The sequence below is a fragment of the Andrena cerasifolii genome, chromosome 6 (genome assembly GCF_050908995.1).
Source record: "Andrena cerasifolii isolate SP2316 chromosome 6, iyAndCera1_principal, whole genome shotgun sequence".
NCBI classification, from domain to species: domain Eukaryota; kingdom Metazoa; phylum Arthropoda; class Insecta; order Hymenoptera; family Andrenidae; genus Andrena; species Andrena cerasifolii.
In genome coordinates, this window is record NC_135123.1 from 8,072,162 (window position 1) to 8,092,877 (window position 20,716).

Consider the following 20,716-nt stretch of genomic DNA (forward strand, 5'->3'; position numbering starts at 1 on the left):
GCGCATACATAAATTCACGGTGCCAGCTCTCTGCTTAGAGTTTCATGTCACAGGCACGACGATATTTCGAATAAACTAGGCAAGATTACCTTGAAACAGACGCAGGACAACCACGAGCTGCGCAATGGTTTTTTATTTTGACTAGTTGCGCGGGTGCAGTTTCAGTCTCCGAGTATCTTTCGCTTAAAAGTTTCCGCGGCATCGTCCCGCCTCGGAAATGCCGTCTCAGTTTCCACAGGCTTGGGGCCATAAAGTTGCTAGCAAAATTGAAAAACAACGACCGCGCAGTCGGCCGATGGTGAAATATTCCTGATATCCTCTCGAGCTACGTAAAGCCGCCCAGGGTCCGCTTTAAAACAAACGCGCGTGGTCCTCGAACCCCCTTACCAGCTACACCTAGAGGCCGGCGAAGAAGAAGAGTGGGAAGGGAGGGCCGAAGTTAGGGAACTCGTCCTATTGAAAACTTCACGAGTCGATCGTGCTGGTCGCCAGGTACTCAGGAACCAGCGGTGTCCTAAAAATAAGGCACTTTAGGGAACGGCGATGATTCGCCTTGAACTTTTGGCCGGTCGAGTTATCGTCTTGTTTGCACCCTGAAAAAGAAAGAAAGGGGAAAGTCTTAGAAGGCATCCTAACGAGTACTCTTTTCAGCCGAAAGTTAGGCACAGGATGGAGATGTACTTACGCGGTTACGTTAGTGGAAAGGGAGAGAAGGCCAGGCGAAAATGTCCCTGGTTGCCGACGAGAAACAAAGACGGAATTTGGGTGGCGACGGAACATGTTAGACGGAACGGGTATTCAAATCCGCCCAGAATTCCGATAGCACGATTAATTGTCCTTAGTTCTCCGAATTACTTCGGAGTCGAGATCCAGTTCGGGCAGCCAGGCTTCTTGACAGAGCGGATTATGGATGTGATCTTTCAAGTTCATTGGCATCGGGAAGTCAAACGTTTCGACACAGCTCGTATGAGTTTCTCGTGGCGTGGAACCAGTTAAAGCATCTTAACAGCCAAATGGAATACATAATCAAGCTCGTATTCTTCTTTTCTTTTTATAAATAAACGTGACAGTTAGACACGCGCGAGGAGCTCCGCAGATGGGGAATGAGATACGTTGCTGTACCTTCTGCCATTCTCCTTGTTGACGATTGTACTATGTACGACACGAAAATTTACGATCGTTTCAGGGAATCGCTCAGGTCCTCCGTCGGCCGACGATTCCACGGAAAAGAAGCCTTGACCCAATCCCGGGGAACATTGTGTCGCGTATCAGGTCCAGGCATTGGCCATTAGTGCACCGCCTTCTAAACGTTTCAGATCATCGTATGATAGTTCAGAACGGACGTATACACGGGAATGCTATTAACACGGGGGCAATAGATAATTCGGGGGACAAAACTGTTGTTAGTTTGCTGTCAACGTTGCCGGGCGAGACGCGGCGTGATTTATACAACACCTTGGACAGTCATCGGATCCTTGGGGAAAGTCGCCGAAACCACGGGCGTCGATTAAAATTACGATACACCCGAGGGAAGCTATCAGGCTGGTATTTAATTACGTCACCTATAAGTTAATTCGTACCCGTAACTGTTCGATCGAGACAGCTGAATGAGAAGCGGAGAGAAAGACGAGGCGAGATACGCGCGATAAGAGGCAGCCGTTGGATTTCGTTTCCCGCAACAAGCAGCAGGCGGCTCAGGTTCAGTGACGTTAACATAAAGGAAAGTACTCGGGTGTCGACAAAACCGAATCCACGACATGATCGACACGACGCCGCTTCGGGCTCGAAGGGTCTTAAGAGCGAACCAAGGACACGACACCAGTCTCGGGCCACTTTTCTGGCTGCTGGTTAGTGACCCGGGCCCATCCCCGGAGCACCAACGTTTCGATTATGGTCCATGGAGTTCGGGAGGACTCTAAGCTCCCTCTCCCTGTTCCTCTTTATTTCTCTCTCCCTTTTTTATTTCCTCCGGCTCTTTCTCTCTACTCCTCCGTTCCTACGAGGGATATCGGTGCCTATCTTCGCTATTTATCGCTCTCCATCTTCGCGTGGGCGTCTCATGAATAAATACAATTCCCTTAATTATTAGAGGTGCATCGCTGGTAGGCCGCATTGCTAAAGATTACGGATTCCGCGCGCTTTTCTCCCTATCGTCGCTGGGGTGGCTCGAGCATCGCAGCAACGTTACGTTCAAGTACACGGAACCGGCCGTCAAGATTAAAACTAACACTTATCCGCCACTAAATAAAACATAGAAGTTTATTCCGCGTGATGTATTAAAGAACGCGGATACGCGTGCTCGGCGAAACGCTCGCGTGACCGGTCGTGCAACCAGAAGGCTGCAGGATTCTCGGTGGACAAAAGGTAAAACACATTGTAAACAATCGTTGAATCGAACACCTGAGAGCCGTGGTGTATCCCTGCAGCGTAAATGCGTGCGTAAATTGACCGAGCCCGCGTTATCGTGTCATTAACTCGAGAGCGGTGCGTCGTAAACGCAGATAGGCCAGGACGCATCGCGGACTGGGGCTCGCGAGCATTAACAATCGCGAGTGATTGTCTGGACGATGGTCACCAACGGATCCTTACTCAACTTCGATCCGCTCTTTCGCGACGCTTCACGACCGTGGCGTAGATGAAGCGGTGCGATTAGTCGGTCCACATGAACGAGCGACTTCAAAATATCCTTTAATCTTCTTACTACTTGTTTCGCTGTATTTCCTTCTTCCTTGATTCCTCGTCTGGATGTAATGACACCTGAATCATTAAAACTTATTTCAATAGGAAAGTGGGGACTTGTTTCCTTGTAATTTGAGGCGGATAAATAAAGGGAACGAAAACATACAGCGAATTAATGACTCTGAGAATCCTCAAACCGCGGAGGCCTCGCGCTGAAGCAATGCGTCATCGCAAAGTTATTTTTACAATAAGTACGAAAAAGAGACGAGACGTACGGAGCGGCGTTCGGTTGGAGCCGATCGGAAAACTCTGCCACCGACACAATCGGCGTTTACGTAATTCAAGTAGAAAAAAAAAGAAATGAAGGGCAATTTCTTCGATGTCTCGTCAAAGGAGATAACTGTCGTTCACAGATGCATCTGTCGCAAGCAGATTTCAACCCCCACGAGGAAGGATCCACGACGCCGCGTATAAAAGTATCGTGCCCTGCCGGAGCTTAGGGCACATCCAGCTTGCACGTCCAACAGGAACAGTTATTGCATTCGCAGCACCCGCTTCACTGAGGAGAAACAGTAAGCCGCTTAAAATTGTAATCCCCCACGTGTACACTTATTTTCATAATTATACAAAAGTCTGTCTCATACTTAACTATCGCGCGATTAAAAGGGAAAGCTTTATCGGCGAGGATTTTATCATCTTCTGTGTGGTGTTTTCAGGAATAAGACATGGCTTCGATCAAGTGCATGATCGTCTTGATCGCGATTCTGGGAATCTCCTACGACGCGTTGGGGGCGATCGAGGACCCGGAGAGGAATCTCTTGGGACTAAGCATCCCGTACGGCCGAGGAGTGGTAAACAGATGCACATACAATATTAATGAACATTTATAGAATAGGATGATTTCTCGTTTGAAACAACTTTCGACGAAAAACACGACCTGGCTTCAGGAAATGTAGGAAGTTATGGTTTCAGGATAACGAGCTGCAACTTGCAAGGCTGCTGCTGTTACCTCCCCGCCTGTATCATCCTAAACGCAATTCCGAACTCATAAACTCGCTGCTGGGCTTACCGAAGAACATGAATAACGCTGGAAAATAAAAGTTCTCGGATGAATCGCTGTTGGAGACTCTATTATAATTAATGAATCTTAATGTAAACGGAGCTATGCTTTATTCATCATGTACATTTCGAAGAATCTCCCGGGCTTGTAACGTGTCGAACTCAATAAAGGTAAAAAAATATTGCGTCGTTGATATCTCCTCAATCCCTCACCTGTTGGCAGCTCTAACGATTGTCGGTCACTTCTCATAAATACTTGAACAAAGTAAAACGAAGCGTATAAACATAAAAATGTTCCACGACCAAGCAACTTTCCTCTGTTAAACTTGTAACATTTTTTAATCGTGTGCACGCTTTTCATTGAATATTATGAACCAAGTGCGGAACACCAAGTATTATGAAATTTATGTACAAAGTTCATTTCGTAGAAAAGCACACGGGAGGCTGCCTTCCGCCTTCCGCGAAACCCATGTGAAACCCGGAATTGCTCGAATCAGCATCATCTCCGTCTCCTAGTTGTTTGTACTCTTTTCCTCCGCTCGGTGGTTTCGGGAAGCGTTCGCTGTTCGAACTCCGAGCTCTGATTTCGCTGGCTACGTAGGAAACATCCGCGGTTCGATCGGTAAAGGTGCTTCCGCGAAGTAGCCGTGCTTTAGCGCGTCCTCCGCTGTTGGGAGTCGTACGTGAGAAACCTGCAAATACATTTAAGAGACGATAGAGAATAAAGTGCGATTCCGACACAAAATTGCTACGCGACGGAGAAAATATACTTATTCAACAGCAAGACGCCCAGATCCGACATCGATAAGTGGCCAGGGGATTCCCCGTCGGAGTGATCAGACTTGGCTAATCGATCGACGGATAAGGGGCTTGGATTATTGTAATCAGATCCGTCATTCGATTCAGCGTTAGAGCCTTTGTTCGAATCGTTCGACTCGTCATCGTCCTCGCTGCTTGATTCAGATGAATCGGAAGAATGTCTATCGGAAGATCTTTCGCGTATACTTCTTTGGCCATCGGACGAATGTCTGGACCTACGAAACAAATACTTCAAAGATATACAATAATTTCCTTTAATTCGTTCAAGCATATAATCTTACTCTATGGATTTGGAACAAACTTCATCCGAATGGATGGGACTTGGACTTTCGTCCGACAGTTCCACGATAGAAGGGTCTTGACTGGTGTTTGGGACTCAGCAGCCGCTTTTCTCCTCTCTTCATTCGTCGCGCTTCCAACTCCATTCTAGAAACTTCTTTTCTCCTGACCATTTCCGTGTCGGCTTCCAATAATCTTTCTTTCCTCAGCTCTTGTTCCGTCATCTCCTTCGGATCCTTCGTCTGTATCTGTATTTCATTGATTTCCATTTCATCCGCTTCCTCCGTAACGATCTCCATCGCTTCGCGCAACTGTTTCTCCCGGTGCTCTTTCTCCCGTTCCGCTTTCTCTCTGTCCCTATCGCGGAGTCTGTCGTGCTTGTGCGATCTCTTGTGACGCTGCTCGCTTCTCTCGGGCCGTTCCATCAGCTCCGTTTCCGAATATTGCTCCTCCATCGCCCTCATGTGCCTGTGCTCCTCCATGCGAATTTCACGACGTTCCCATACATCGTCTCCAATAGCACGGATCTCGCGACGCTCTCGCATACCTTCCATTCGCATTTCCCGGCGCTCGTGCGTATCGCGCAAGTCACGAGAGTCGTCCAGACGAATTTCCCGCCGAGTTTCTGCTCTGTAATCTCGAATATCCCGCGAATCCTCTCGCCTCTCTCGTCTCTTATCCAGCAATCTGTAAATAAAATATTATAATAGACAATGGTATAATCGCACAATGAGCCAAAAGTTACGCAGCAAGTAAATATACCGCTTCAAATATCTCAAATCTTCTATACCTTTCTTTCTCTCAAATCCTCCAAAATACGATCTCCGGTGCTCCATTCTTTCCTATCGTGTCTAGATTCTCTATGACCATCTATTCTTTCTAACCATACCATTCTCTCTCTCTGTCCCTTTTAGATCCATCGGAGCACTCTGGCCTCTCTAAAAGGTCCGCTCCATGTCTAAGGTTCCAGTGCTTGTCCCTGTGCCTGTCCTCCCAGAATCGTGGTGCCTAGACTTTCGTTCCTTCTCTTCCCTATGGTCCCTCCTATTGTCGTTCTTATCTCTCCTTCTCGTCGAGTTAGACTTGTGATGTCTGACGACAGCCTGCGGTGGCTTTATGTCCAGAGAATCGGCAGTATCTCCGCCATCCTCCCCTGAAAAGCTATAAGTATACTTTTCTCGAAATGAAAAAAGCATGATTCGTCAGGCACAACCAAATAGTGAAAGAATGTGAGTTCGAAGAAAACTTATCCCTGCATCGAGGATTTAAAGTAACATTGCTTGTGGGGATGATGAAATATTCTTTGACTGTTCGAAGTTAAAAGTTACGGTCGGAGATTAGAATCTAATTATTTAACGACGAATTATTCGTTACCTAAAATCATCCATATCCTTCGAGGGGCTTTTCTTTACTTCTCCGTCTTCACTTTGATTATCAATATCCATGTCAAATCTATTTTCTGACATGTTACGAGTGAAGGTGGAATTTATACAGCCGTCGTCACAGGCACGATCCGAGTCGAACGTTTGAAGCTCGCGCGAAGGAAGATGGGTGAACGCTTGTCGGGGCGAGACGAGTCGCGTCCGAGGTCTATCCGTGCCTAACGACAGTCGTGTCGTTCAAGCCAGGACCTACATAACATATGGAAACGCGTGCACAGAGACGACAGAACAACGATCAGTCGTTCAATCGGCGGGCACCTGCGACTGTTTCGGATTTTTAAGTCGGCCGACTGTCACAGGATTTAGTGATCCTCTAGGTGTAGTGATCGGAAAATGTGTTCCGCGCTTTCTATTGGTCGACGCAATTAGGGTCTAAACCGGAAGTAGAGAGAGCAAAAGAAACTGTAAAAAAGAGACAGAAATACTGATAGAAAGAGACAGAAATACTGACAGAAAGAGAAAGAAATACTGATAGAAAGAGATAGATAAACGTTTAGGTTATGTTACTTCCGGTTTTGCTCCAAAATCACTAACAGGATTTGCGCACGACTGTCGTACGACTTAAAGTCGTATGTGTAGCCTAGCCCTAACTTTCACTACGCATCCACCCATTTAAAAGCGACCCTTTCGAGCGTTTCGAGGGTTCTGAGGTGCTGCAATGCGCGCTGCAGATGCGTAGACGTGGCTTTAGTGTAACATTCCTGAATTTGACCTTGACCTTGACCGTCACCTTGCCCGACGGACATTCACCTTTCTCAATGTGATCGGCACAATAGGAATAAAGTCTCTATAAACACTCGTACACATGCGAGAGGGCAGTTAATTAAAGAGCACGTTCAAAATTGATAGCTTTCAAGTTATAGTTCGTTCAGCATTGGCTACTTGTTTCAATTATTTCCTTCAACTGTTCTCACATCCGTATTACTAAACAAGTAGTATTTAAACGAAACATTTTGGTTCTTGTTGTCCGCGATGGATTAGTGATTATCTACATATCGCGTTTTCTGTGGAGAAGAATGCATATTCTTTAAAATTCTTGCCTTCCTTATATTAGTTTCCTCGGTACTTCTTGTACGTATCTTTTATGAATTAATACTAATTACTTAAAGCATTTAATCATCGTAATAGTTCGAGGGGGTGTGCTATGACGTCAATTGAAACCAAAACTACATTGTATAAGTACGTACATATCTTTTGATTGGACGAATCTCTATTCTGGAATCATGACATTGATGCTCGGCGAGTGAGCTGTATAAAAGTAAAACGAAGAACAAGCGATCTGCGTTAAAGGAATTACTAACAATAAAAATGATTGACTTCATAGAAGAATGTATCGCTAATAACTTGTATCTCGAACACATTCTCGAAGAAAATGGTAAATAGAACAATCGAGTTCTTGGTTAACTCCCAACAATTTTACTACGATTTCACGGCTTTTCATCCTTCTTGTATTCGTAGATGTAACGCTAATGTATGCAGACATTCGCAGTGTAACAGAAGATGGTGTGCCAATTCGAAAGTTATTTATCAGTAACTTAGCGGAGAGGGTTTGTATTTACACATATGCCTTGCTATTTTAGCGTTCAATTGAATTTAAGTACAGGGTGTGGCTACAATGATAGTACAAACATGAACGGAGTGATTCTTTTGCGAAGCCTTTTTACAGAAGACTCCTTGTTTCGAGGAAATTCGTTTCGAAAGTCTCTCGAGTACTCGTGCGCTTGAGTAACAATTTGTTCCTATCCCTCTTTAGATCAGCATCCTTTCTCAGACTCACAATTGTATACACCGAAGCGGTCGCTTAATCTGTTTCAACAATTAATAACTCAAGAGATATTGGAATCAATCAAAGAATCCGTACGTACAACGGGAACTACACTCATATAGTTTATAAAAAAAAATCAAATTTGATTTCGGACCTGCTGTTCCATAGTTACACCTTCGACCAGCTCGCGTGGGGAGACGTAGAAAATTAATTAATATACTATAATTTATGAATGTTTTCCTATCTATTTTTTTTGTATAGTCTCTTAAGATAACATACTAAAAGTAGGTAATAAAAATTTTCTATGAAAACTGTAAATTATTCCTGAAAAAAAATCTTAAAAATGGCTTACTTTTCCGGCCGTCACAGTGGTGTTCCCCCTTAACTGAACAAACTAATAAATGCAGCTTTTCAACAGTTATTGTACTTTCCTGGATTTTGCGATTGACATTATCAATATTCATAAAGTGTACGCACACTTTCGTCGCCGTTCAAATGCCTGAAAAATAAAATCTTGTATAAAAAGGTTTTCATTCCCCGTCTTCGATCTACTTTGCTCGTACCGTCATTATCGCCATACATTATATGAGCGCGCAAAGTAATGACGTAATTGTATTTTTTTTTAGACTACGTATAAGAATCTTACAAAACTGTTTTCCAAATATGGGAACGTTGAAAGTTGTTTCTTACGGAGAAATCCAGAAAGAAAGAACTATGCATTCGTCACGTTTGACAATGCGGAAGCAGCTGTAAGGTAAAGACGGAATGAAAATGAAGATGAAATTATACGTCAAAGGACTTTAGCGTTGATAGAATATGATCTGTAGAGCTAGACGCGAAGATATAAGGCTCCACAACAGAAATTTAAGAGTTGAGCCCGCTGATTCTTGGCATCAACCAGAGAGCATGGAAAATCAATATTATAGTAGAGATTGGCAACGGTCTGACAGAAAACAGTCCAACGAGCAATGCAATCAAGATTACGTACAAAGCGACGTTTGTACGGGCACTAGCATTCAAACATTAAACGACGACTGCTTGATACATATATTTCTTCAGTTGCCAATTATAGACAGAATTAGCATAGAAAGGGGTAAACATTTATTTATAATTCTTTCTCATGGGCAAATGGCATTTGAAAAATTGATTCTTCGATGATTACAGTATGCAAACGATGGAGAGCAGTGAGCCAAGAATCTTGGTGCAGTGTAAAGAGATTGGATTTATTGGACAGCGGAGAAATCAATACAAATATCCTTCACAAAGTGTTGCTGCGGTGCGGTCGATTTTTAACGGAGATAAACTTATCCCAAGTTCGCTGTCCGTTAAGTCAAAGCACGCTGACCATAATTGGGAAATTGTGCCCTAATTTACAAAGGCTGGATGTCACTACTCTGACTGTTTCCGCGGCAGGTATCAATTCGTTAACGAATAATTGTCATGACATTACAAAGTTTAGTCTAGGCTCCACCACCTCTATGTGCGACAAGGATCTGCAAAAGTTATTTCAAATGAATCAGAAGCTACGATATCTTAAAGTAGTTACCGGTAAAATACGCGGAACGTGTCTATTACATTTGCCATTGGAGAGAATGGAGGAAGTAGTTTTACAAAAATGTACTTGCTTACGGGCATACTGTTTGTCTAAGGTAAAATATGTAAATAGATATCTCTTTACTCTGCCTTCCATAGGACGTTCGGCGACGGACAGTAGAAAATGAAATGGATGGGTCCTGCGTGGCTAACTAAGGGGGAAATCATGTTTGAAATGTGTCTTTCGTACTTTTTCAGGCGATTGAGAAATTATGCAATCTGAAGAATCTCGTGATACATAAATGCCTGGGAATCTCTCACAATGTCATCCAAGCTATCGGTACTTACTGTACCAGTTTAAAGACGTTAGAACTTTCCGACATTTCTTATTTAATACAATCAAACGATATGCTGTATATCGCGCAACTGACTAATCTCGAAGTTTTAAAAATCAACACGAATATTGTCGTCACGGACGAGCTTCTCAGTAATTTGGCATTGAAATGCCAACAACTTACTTACATAGATATAACTGGTAAGTTGGTCGTTCTGTCAGTAATTCGTATACACACGAGGTGTATGGCGCAAAATGTGTTAGGCCGGGTACAGACTAGAGGCACGAACGCGAACGTTCAACACTTGCATGTTTATTCTGCCTCGGCTTGCCTCGTTCGCGTTCGTGCCTCAAGTCTGTACCCGGCCTAAATAAATCGTATTCTCCGATATTGCTTTTTGCGTTTTTAAATCACCCGTAAAAATGAATCTGGTAACTGGTATTCAAAACCTTTTTTTGTACTCTAAATAGGGAAGGAGTTGTGACGAAGAATATTTCTTATTGATCCTCTAATGAAATAATTTCTTATATGTTGCAGAATGCGATTTCGTTACGAATGTGGGTATAGCGGCCATAGCCACGTTACCGAAATTAGAAGTGTTAATAATGAATTCCTTGTGTCAAGTGACGGACACAAATTTACGAGACATGTGTAATCTGAAGAGATTAGAGTGTCGCGCATGCAATTTTACAGATAAAACAGTTATGGAACTTATAGCATCAGCGCCACGATTGGAGTTACTGGATTTATCATTTTGTGGCGGCATCACAAATCTCACATTGAAGAAAGCTGCCGCCGTTACTGTTAACCGAACCAATATTATAATTTTGAAAATATTCGTCGGTGGGACTACTGTAAATTTACGAACGTTCGACGAAGTGTCGCCGTTTTTGCAAATAGTCAATGTACTTTTCTAGTCACTGTTATAGCTTTGTACGGTATTATGTAAGTCTTTCATAAGGAAACATAAAAAGCGTCAAATTCCTGCGAAATTAAAAAGTACCGTAGGTTACGGTAAAAGCTCTATGAATGACTCCCAATATATTCTTGACTGCATAGACACGTCATATCTTTCGCTGCTCAAGTGCCAAGTCACAAGAAATGACGGTTCAATGTAGGATAAATTTATTCTTCGAATAATTACAACATTTAGACAGTGAATCGATACAACGGCAATTATTATGCACAGACTTGCAACGACGAATATCCATATATTTTTTTAATAAGTGCCAGAAGTAATCAATCATCCCTTCGACAATCAAGATTCACTGCTTTGCAAATAGAATTTTTAACTGCGCGTCATATCTTACATTTGTTTCTTAACAGAACAGTATCATCGAAAATGTTTCCAGTCCACGGTACACGCGCTGTAAATATGTATCGTGCTGTGGTAAATAGCGTTACGCATATTGTTATCAGGCATATAAAATATAATACGAAAGATCAGTTCTTGGGCGTCTTACGCTGAGATACGTAAGTGTGTATCCCCACTACGCTTGCAATCACAATACGCTCGTAGTGCGCTCCGATATTTTTTAGCCAAATCGGCAAAGGCTGATACGACACTACATCTATAAGAATGTAATGGGCTAAGCGAACACGGGAAACTGTGTCCCGGGGAAAGATTTACTATTATATAATAGGTGTAGTGTCATATACGTAACGAATCTTTCCTTCAATTCTCAATCGATTGTGATTCAAAAATAACTGAATCTGTAATGTTTGCATACTACGGTTTAAGAATGCTTACGCTATCGTTATACTATGTACAATGTACATATAGACACTCTTTGTCAGCACATTACAATGATAAGCAACTATGCCTACTGAATTGTACAATATTAAACATCTTTCTATCACTATAGTCATATAGTAAAAATAAAAAAGAACGACTGCTGTGATACAGCAACGAAATCATTGATTGCTATATTCGTAATATATATATATATATATATATAATGTTCTTTTTCTTTCCAATAAAGATTCGAAAATTTTTAATCCTATCGAGCTATGTTCCTTTCTCGTAATTATAATAAAAAGTATTAACATCTCTTGATTACAATTAATTACTGAGATTAAGTATAAATACAAAGTGGCCAAATGGCCGATTCCCAAATATGGTTCACAAAAATTGCACAATACTCGATGCATAACTACACAGTACATATAGTTGTATATATTAAATATCGTGTGAACACATGGACACGCATGAAAATAATGTTATTTATCGAACCTACGAAATGTAACGTTTCCGACCGCGATGTATTTAATACAAGATAAATTAACGTATTTGCAGAGATACCGTGTCGTTTTGTGGTTTAAAATATTTTCATCTACGACGCGGAAGTTACGTATTAATTGGTGCTAAATAAAAGAGTACTTCGGGACCATTGTTTGTTAAATTGCACAAGTTACGATGAAGTGGTATTCGTAATATTGTTACACCGTCGTATTAAATACACGCTCCTCCAACTACTTATACATTCGTTATTCGAAATACTGCTGTGTTCAACTACAATTTCAAATCATTATTCAATCGCGGATCGATACTTGGTAAAAAATAGCGTGTTATTCTAGCGATGATAAAACAAGTCTTTTTTTTCAATGGTGTGAATAATACTCTACGAACGTCAGGTACAAATGTTATACTAGTAACTTGATCTCTAGTTAACACTTCTTTTCCTCGAATTCTGTTAAAACCGATGCCCATTTATGTATCCTAGTATCATCACAGGGAACACAATCTGCCCATGGGTGTACGATAACGTTAAACTTATAATGATAATAGTTTATCTTACATACTTTCAACAGAAGTATATCACGAAAATAGAAATTACGCACAATGTAAACGAAAGTTTAAGCACAGTGACGTATTTTATGCAAACATGTCGATATAGATTTCCGTCTTTCGTAATATCCTATATACATCGGAAGTAGCTGTATGAAATTTTAGATTACTCTGATCGCGACTTTGAAATCGGGTCTGGGTGATGTATCGATAAAACAATTTAATACCCTAAGTCTGGATTTCACGAGTAAATAGAACGTATTAACATATAATTAAGAACTAACAATTTGCATCCTCAAATAACTGTATTCCGTTATTTAAGGGAGGGTAAATCTGTGACACACATATATATAAAAAAAAATCTACCTTAATATACTTAAGATTCTATTTAATAAATACGTTTGCCCGGACGCTAAGAAATGTTCGAGCAATGGTATATAAAATATAGCGGATAAAAGGATGGCAGGGTCTAGTAAACGTGTCTGATTTCAAAATCGCGAGCGACTTTTGCTTCGGGGATTATTATAACGGAAACGAAGAAAATAAATCACAGACGCCACTGTATACGAATCGAACGAAAAGTAACTGAACTCCACTTAAGAGTACTGAACGCGTATGTAGGTAGTCAAGTATGTAAGAGTGACATTTATTCAGGATTGTACGTTTGCTAAACGGGTTGGAGTGGTCGGTTGCAGATCCATCGTGCGGCATACCCAGCCAGCGATGTCCACATTCTCAGATTCCGCTTTCTTCACCCATTCGTGATTCTAAGAACCAAAGAAAACGATTGAATGGAAGGGGTACTTAGATAGTAGGAACTTTTGGTGCGAGCAGAATATGTACCATTAAAGTCTTCAAATCTGCCCTCTCGGCAGGATTTTTCTTCAGGCAGCGATCCACGAAATCCGTAAAAGCATCGCTGAAGATTCCAGAAGGCAGTTTAGGGGGTGGTTCGTTGACAATATAATCTAACAATTCGAATATGGCCATTGGGCGTGGACTACCTGCACCTGAAAGGTGGTACATTCAAATTCAACACCGTTTAAGGGCTCGGGGACGTTACGATTTTTCATACGATGAGATCGAATACGACTATCTAAAACAGCGCTGTCCAGCGTAGGGGCCCCTCACGCGCCCGCTTCCCCTTCTAATCTTTCTCTCGCACAGCGTGCCTTCCATTGTCAAGGAGACCGCGTGACGCTAAGAAGGCTGCCATGACGGGCTAGCCTAGCTAGCGTCTTCGCGGTTAGCGTCGCGCGGTATCCCTGACAACGCGGACGAGAGTGGGAGAACCCCAAACTCCCGCGGGAGCGACCTTGGACAGCGTTGATCTAAAAACAACAGTCTTTAACTATGTGCGTGTTCGGCGATTAATTAGAGATGCTATCAATTTTGACCGGATGATATTTCGCACCTGATAGATCGTCACGTCTGTGGCAAAACTGTTGTACATACAACTGCATCCTCGAACTCATCGCACGAATAATCGTAATATCTATAGGGCCTTTTACACTAAGCGCCGAATGTCTGCTGATCTGGTTCTCGACCATGGCCGTCTCTAGTACTTCCGCATGCTGCTTTTCGTAACGCACGTTTCTTTGTAAGAAAATTGAAACGTGCTACTTTTCGTAACGCACGTCGCTATGACGTTGCAACAGCGCATTTCGAACAACCAGCAGTCCGACAACTATGTTCCGGCCGGTAGCAGAGACGGCCGTGGTTCAATCAAAACGCGCGAATGGCTTCAAAGGATGTTAAAATGTGACTGAAAATATAGAAGGAGGCAAATTTAAATGGATAATAGAGAAACCAACTGTGTCCAGGTGACTGGGTTGTTGGAGTAGAAGCATTATTCGTAGTAACACTGTCTGCTGGTGGTTGGCCTGGTGGTGTGTTGAATATCGCAGCCAAAGTTTTCTCATCCGGTGGTGGAATTGGGTACATTCCAATAGCCATTTCAACAAGGGATAATCCTAGAGACCAGATATCGCTTTGCACCGAGTAATGCGTGCCCTGAAGCCTTTCTGGCTGAGAACAAAAATACCAATACAAACGGAGTTACATTTGGAAACGACGCAATCCATGGTGTCCCAAACAGTTTGCATTCCAAATGATAATAATAAACGCAAATTAATCCAACAATATCTTACCGACATGTAGCTTCTTGTACCAACAAATGAGTTAGCCATGGAATCGATTAATTGTCCGGAAACACCAAAATCACAAATCTTGATCTCTCCAGCGCTATTTACTAAGATATTGCTCGGTTTTACGTCGCGGTGCATGATTGCATGTTTATCTCGTAAATAACTCAGACCTTTCAGGACCTAAAATAAGACCAAATATTATCCAGTAAAATTGTTTGTAACGAAAAATGAAAGAGTGTTTTCCGTGACAGGTATAGAGTATAGAACTATAGAGACATCAAGCAGAAAGCTTTCCAAGAATTACGAAATTGAGCAAGTAGGCCATGACTTCGGCCATTAAATAAATGAACCTCAAATCGTAATCAATGATCAGATATATCCACGTTATAGGTAGTTTGTATTTTCCCGTCAAGACGCAATACGATCAATATCATTAAAAATGCCAACAGCTCAACGATCATTTTTGAATCACGTCGATAAGAAAAGGCTAACCAAAAACGAATTACTAGATCTCCAAAAAGAACTGGTCACCCAAGACCACACAATCCCATTAGAAAAATTATGCGAAAAGCTAAACACCGACAGGGTAAATGGTTTGACCGAAGAGCAAGCGCAGAAGATTCTCCTCGAAAAGGGACCAAATGCTCTGACTCCACCTAAAATAACTCCAGAATATATAAAATTTATAAAATGCATGTTCCACGGATTCGCTACTTTGATGTGGGTCTGCTCAGCGTTGTGCTTTATTTTATATGGCATCAGTATGCTGGCCGAAGACACAGGTGGTGGCATTGAATGGGTAGGCCTTATCATTACCTGCACCTGCCTGATCTCCGGTGTGTTTGCTTACGTACAAGAGAGCAAGAATTTAAAGGTAGGCGAAGCACAGCAGCCACAAATACATATGGCTTTTAAATGGTTCGACCACGAATATAACTTCTCCTGTGTAACACTTTGCAGGTGATGGGATCTTTTACGCAAATGGTACCTACTTTCGCAACGGTCATACGAAATGGTATTAAGACACGCATAGCAACCGAGGCCTTAGTTCCTGGTGACTTGGTGCAAATTAAATTCGGCGATAAAATACCAGCTGACATCAGGATCATTGCGAGCAATGGCCTCAGGGTTGAAAATTCGAGCATCACGGGTGAAAATGAGCCAGTCGCGCGGACAAATTACCCCACCGACGACAACCCTTTAGAATCCGCCAATGTGGCTTTTTTCTCGTCTTTCGCTGTGGATGGCGAGGGTATAGGTATAGTACTTGCCACCGGTGATGGGACGATGATCGGGCGGCTAGCCGGCCTCACGTCGCAACTCGTAAAAAGCGAAACACCGATAGCCAAAGAGATCAGACACTTCGTCCAAATAATCATCATCGTTTCTATACTATGCGGAATGCTATTCTTCGGTCTATCCTTGGCACTCGATCCCAATATACTAAGAGCAGTGACTTATTTAATTGGCATTATGATAGCCAACGTTCCCCAAGTCCTGCTGATAACTGTCACCACAAGCTTAACATTAACAGCCCAGAAAATGGCCAACAAGAATTGCCTGGTGAAGAATTTAGAGGCGGTGGAGACGCTCGGATCTACGTCGACCATTTGCTCCGATAAAACGGGGACCCTTACGCAGAACAGAATGTCCGTGTCCAACTTATGGTTCGGCCATGCTAGGTACAATTTCCCACAAAGCGAAATGCTGGGCGTTGAGAAGAACCTGCTGATGGAAAAACCAGCGTTTAATATCATGATCCAGAACGCCACTCTCTGCTTGCGCGCCGAGTTCCTAGCGGAGACCACTCTGCTGGATCCCATCGACGAACAGAAGATAATCGGCGACGCCTCCGAAACGGGCATCCTCAGATTCTGCCAGCACATACATCCAACAGAGAAGTTCCGCGAGGCATACCCGAAAGTCGCCGAAATACCGTTCAGCTCCATAACGAAGTACCAGATGTCGATACACAGGCACGACAAGGGATACATAATGATCTGCAAAGGTGCGCCGGAAGTGATATTGGAGAAATGCACTCATATACTAACTACGTCCGGGGAAACTGAAGTCATGACATCAATGGATCGCACGATATCCCGTCGAGCTTGCGCGGAGTTGGGGCATTTAGGGGAGCGCGTGTTGGCTTATTGTGACCTTGAGCTACGCGAGAGCGTCTACGGCGCAAATTACAGATTCAATACTGACTCCCCAAGTACGTACAACTTTCCAAAGAAGGGCTACCGATTCGTTGGATTTGTAAGTCTAATAGATCCTCCGAGACCGGCTGTACCGGACGCCGTGAGAAAGTGCCGCACAGCTGGCATTAAGATAATAATGATAACGGGTGACCATCCCGTAACAGCGATGGCGATCGCAAAGAAAGTCGGCATCATAAGCGAGGGACACGAAACCAGATATGAAAGGGCGATATTAGAGAACAGATCTCACACGCAAATCACGGACTCGGATAAGCATGCAATAATCGTAACCGGCTCGGAGCTGAGGAATATGGACAGCGCGGAACTGGACCAGGTCATACGAGGCTACGCAGAGATCGTTTTCGCGAGAACATCCCCGCAACAGAAGCTGCTTATCGTGGAAAGCTGCCAGAGATTGGGAGAGATTGTCGCTGTAACCGGCGACGGAGTGAACGACGCGCCTGCACTGAGGAAAGCGGACATCGGCGTGGCCATGGGCGTCACCGGCTCGGACGTCGCGAAGAATGCGGCCGACATGATCCTCATGGATGACAACTTCGCTTCGATCGTGACCGGCGTCGAGGAAGGTAGATTGATATTCGACAACCTTAAAAAGTCCATTGTGTACACTCTAACGTCTAGCGTGCCCGAGATGCTGCCCATGCTATTTAGCCTCGTGTTTGCCATGCCTCTGCCGTTCATCCTTGAAATGATCCTCTGCATAGATATCGGGACCGATCTGCTTCCATCTATAGCATTGGCATATGAGAAGGCAGAATCTGACATAATGCACCGCCCGCCGAGAAATCCGCAATACGATAAGCTTGTAAACAAACGTTTAATATCGGTGGCCTACGGCCAAATCGGCATGACACAGTCTCTAGCTGCCTTTTACACCTACTTTCTCATTCTTATGCTGAATGGATTTTTGCCTGACCGCTTATTAGGACTAAGACTAGAATGGGAGAACACGTCTATCAATGACTTGCGAGACTCCTACGGGCAAACCTGGACGTACGACACTAGAATGGATTTGCTAAACGAGGCTCGTACTGGATACTTCTTAGCTATTGTTATAACGCAAATGATAGATTTAATAATGTGTAAAACACGAGTGAACTCGATCTTTCAACAGGGGATGGACAATTGGTTTCTGAATTTCTCTTTCATTTTCGAGATCATTCTAACTGGCATTCTGTTGTACACGTCTGGAACTGAGAAGATATTCAAAACTATGCCTCTCAGTGCTTATTGGTACTGGCCGCCTTTGCCGCTAGGCGCGTTTCTTTGGATATATGACGAATTAAGGCGGCTATGCATTCGCAAGTTTCCAGGCGGGATTATTGAGCGCGAAACCTATTACTAAATATCTAATAATTGAAACGCTGAATTCGATCAGTTGATTGTACTATATTTCTCAGTTACTAATGATAAGTTCGCCATTGTTATTGTTGGGTATAATTACAAGGGGGCAAGTCGTAATGTTCGGATAAAATAAGATAAGGCCAGGGTTGCGAGGCGGTTCAGTACGCCGTACTGGCATATATGCCGTCACTTGACTTGGATTGTTTAATGTTGATATGACGTCACAGCGTCACCAACCAAATATAAGTGTTCCCCGTCTCCTACACCGTACCGCCAAAGAGAAGATATGAACGACGTCATATCGGCCAGCACTCCGCCGTTTATCCAGTACGCCTGGCAACCCTGGATAAGGCAGTAGCTTCTTACTACTTACCGCAGAAGTAATTGTACTTAATATAGGTTCTGGGATCCGTCCAGCTTTCTTTAATATTAAGTCTAACGATCCACCATCCATGTATTCCATGCATATACTAATTTCTCCATCACTGTAACAGATAAAATATATTAATGTCAAACAATAGCTCCAATTAATAAATCGAATTAATCGTACGCGTATAAGTATACCTGTAAAAAGCACCGTAGAAGCCGACTATATGTGCAAAATTGCACTCGTGAAGAACTTTTAGTTCTCTGATTATCTGCTTTTTGATGGCAGGCTTAACTTCTAAATGTATTAGCTGAAATGTTGTTACGTTCATTTCAACCGTAGTCATTTGACGCGGCTGCAGTCGAGTTACATTAAATACATATAATAACGAGCTATACCTTTCTTGCCATTATAAGCCCATACTTCTTATGCCTGACTTTCATAACAACACCACCATTGCCAGCGCCTAGCTCGCCGAGCTTTTCAAAGTCCTCGTCGCATAATTCGCCGACCTTCTCCTTCTGTCCTAAAAAACTTTCCAGCCTCTTCCTTTGTTCCTCGTCCATTTCTAATTCTTCTAACCTTTCCTGAATAGCGTCTATACTCATTTTGCCCATAACTCCGCTGTAATCGTAAGGAGCGTGAATGAAAAGAGACAGACAGAGATAAATTGCAACTTGTAGTTTGCGTGTTGAAAAATTGTGTTCGGTAACGGAATGTATTTACTCTGGAATCGCTGGTGGCCCAGAATAAATTGGCAACGGTGGTACCGGCGGTACCGGTGAGACAGCTGGGACTGGTTCTATCGAGCCAGGAGGAAGTGTCAAATTTAATTTGTTTTTTGACATTTGGTATGTAAAATGAAATTGAGCACCACTAATGCACGACTCTTATGCACAATAATCTCACTTGTTAATAACGTTGGCGGAAATTGAAGTACACCTGCTAATCAACCGAGAACTTATTTCTTTTACGATGTATCTCTTTTCTAAGTGTACCCGCGTAAATCACAGTGGACGAAACGTTATCGAAATCGTTCTCATTGCGACATTTGTTCGAAAATACAAGTACACCGTTGAACACAATACTTGTCAACCCCACCAGCCCCACTCTTGCCTCCCGAGAGCATAGAGCATATATACTGTAATTACTATATGCTCTAAGCCCGAGACACGCTACGGAAAACAGCATTCCCATCTATGACACGAGGTTTTGTGGCGCATCGCGCGTGCGCAATCGACTCGTTTCAACTTCTCACTTCTGATCTAACAAAATCTCTTTCACTTTTACAGTAATGATATTGCTTATACAAGAATGATATTAATGCGAATATCATGATATGTTGAATATTCATAAACTGCAAATAAATAGCGCTACTGAAAAAGGCATTCTGCATCGCTATTTACGTTTTGTGTCGGGTCCGGTCGACCACTATCTCGAGAAGAAAAAATCTTGGGGATTTATTCGTTATCGAAATAAAAATTGCCCGACTCTGCTCTCGAGGCAAAAGTAGTGTTGAGTGTTGACCGTCAGTTGACTGGGCGAATTCCACTTACGTCCAAATCGCCCGCGCTCACGACCGTAGGGATTATCCCTTTTTGTAATAAAATGAATATCATAAATTATATGCTCCTGTTTTTGAGTCGTAATTTATATTTAAAAAACTGTATTTTCGATAACGGCCCTTTCACAGATTTCTCTTCCATATTTCAGGAGACTTTCATAAATTTTGAAACGAAAATCACGGGCGTTGCGGGCGATTTGGGCGTAAGTGGAATTCGCCCAATTGTGTTCAGTCAGCCTGGTTCCAACTGGTTTAGACTGTCTATCTGTCGTTGGTATGAACTGTCAAGGCTCGAACTGTCAAATTCTTTGCCGGTAAACACCTTTTGATAAATGACAGAAGGCTGTATAGTTTGTTTCAAGGAATCATTAAT

The 20,716-nt window shown here is 42.8% G+C and overlaps 5 protein-coding genes across 12 annotated transcripts; 3 read left to right on the top strand and 2 right to left on the bottom strand.

Moving 5' to 3' along the window:
* The first annotated feature begins 752 nt into the window (after nt 1-752).
* Nucleotides 753-3,920, top strand: Pdf (Pigment-dispersing factor). 5 transcript variants are annotated; one of them, XM_076814785.1, is made up of 4 exons: nt 753-1,030; nt 3,093-3,251; nt 3,396-3,530; nt 3,652-3,920. In XM_076814785.1, exons 3-4 carry the CDS (start codon nt 3,405-3,407, stop codon nt 3,775-3,777), a joined length of 252 nt encoding a protein of 83 aa, XP_076670900.1. In that variant the 5' UTR covers nt 753-1,030; nt 3,093-3,251; nt 3,396-3,404; the 3' UTR covers nt 3,778-3,920. The 5 variants fall into 5 exon arrangements, with proteins under 5 accessions (XP_076670900.1, XP_076670899.1, XP_076670901.1 ...); XM_076814784.1 differs by lacking the exon at nt 753-1,030 and adding an exon at nt 1,155-1,545; XM_076814786.1 differs by lacking the exon at nt 753-1,030 and adding an exon at nt 1,568-1,847.
* Pitslre (cyclin dependent kinase 11B pitslre) lies at nt 3,833-6,438 on the bottom strand. Its single transcript, XM_076814788.1, is given in 8 exon segments — nt 3,833-4,430; nt 4,509-4,772; nt 4,839-4,930; nt 4,932-5,525; nt 5,633-5,737; nt 5,740-5,829; nt 5,832-5,997; nt 6,211-6,438. Coding segments are annotated over 8 exon segments (1,443 nt in total). The 5' UTR covers nt 6,303-6,438; the 3' UTR covers nt 3,833-4,390.
* A 510-nt stretch (nt 6,439-6,948) lies between these two features.
* Nucleotides 6,949-11,909, top strand: LOC143370112 (putative RNA-binding protein EEED8.10). Its single transcript, XM_076814757.1, has 7 exons — nt 6,949-7,653; nt 7,737-7,825; nt 8,670-8,797; nt 8,871-9,136; nt 9,208-9,692; nt 9,835-10,111; nt 10,449-11,909. The coding sequence occupies exons 1-7, from the start codon at nt 7,587-7,589 to the stop codon at nt 10,826-10,828; spliced, it is 1,692 nt and encodes a 563-aa protein (XP_076670872.1). The 5' UTR covers nt 6,949-7,586; the 3' UTR covers nt 10,829-11,909.
* Dsor1 (mitogen-activated protein kinase kinase 1) lies at nt 11,020-19,920 on the bottom strand. 3 transcript variants are annotated; one of them, XM_076814770.1, is made up of 9 exons: nt 19,689-19,920; nt 19,506-19,581; nt 19,178-19,403; nt 18,977-19,089; nt 18,786-18,897; nt 14,850-15,026; nt 14,514-14,727; nt 13,543-13,709; nt 11,020-13,466 (listed from the first exon to the last, which is right to left on the bottom strand). In XM_076814770.1, exons 3-9 carry the CDS (start codon nt 19,394-19,396, stop codon nt 13,350-13,352), a joined length of 1,119 nt encoding a protein of 372 aa, XP_076670885.1. In that variant the 5' UTR covers nt 19,397-19,403; nt 19,506-19,581; nt 19,689-19,920; the 3' UTR covers nt 11,020-13,349. The 3 variants fall into 3 exon arrangements, with proteins under 3 accessions (XP_076670885.1, XP_076670886.1, XP_076670884.1); XM_076814771.1 differs by lacking the exon at nt 19,506-19,581; XM_076814769.1 differs by having other exon boundaries at nt 19,506-19,920.
* Nucleotides 15,035-18,895, top strand: LOC143370110 (sodium/potassium-transporting ATPase subunit alpha-4). 2 transcript variants are annotated; one of them, XM_076814753.1, is made up of 4 exons: nt 15,035-15,720; nt 15,807-17,634; nt 17,773-18,551; nt 18,764-18,895. In XM_076814753.1, the coding sequence occupies exons 1-3, from the start codon at nt 15,286-15,288 to the stop codon at nt 18,411-18,413; spliced, it is 2,904 nt and encodes a 967-aa protein (XP_076670868.1). In that variant the 5' UTR covers nt 15,035-15,285; the 3' UTR covers nt 18,414-18,551; nt 18,764-18,895. The 2 variants fall into 2 exon arrangements, with proteins under 2 accessions (XP_076670868.1, XP_076670867.1); XM_076814752.1 differs by having other exon boundaries at nt 15,807-18,551.
* Nucleotides 19,921-20,716: the final 796 nt, after the last annotated feature.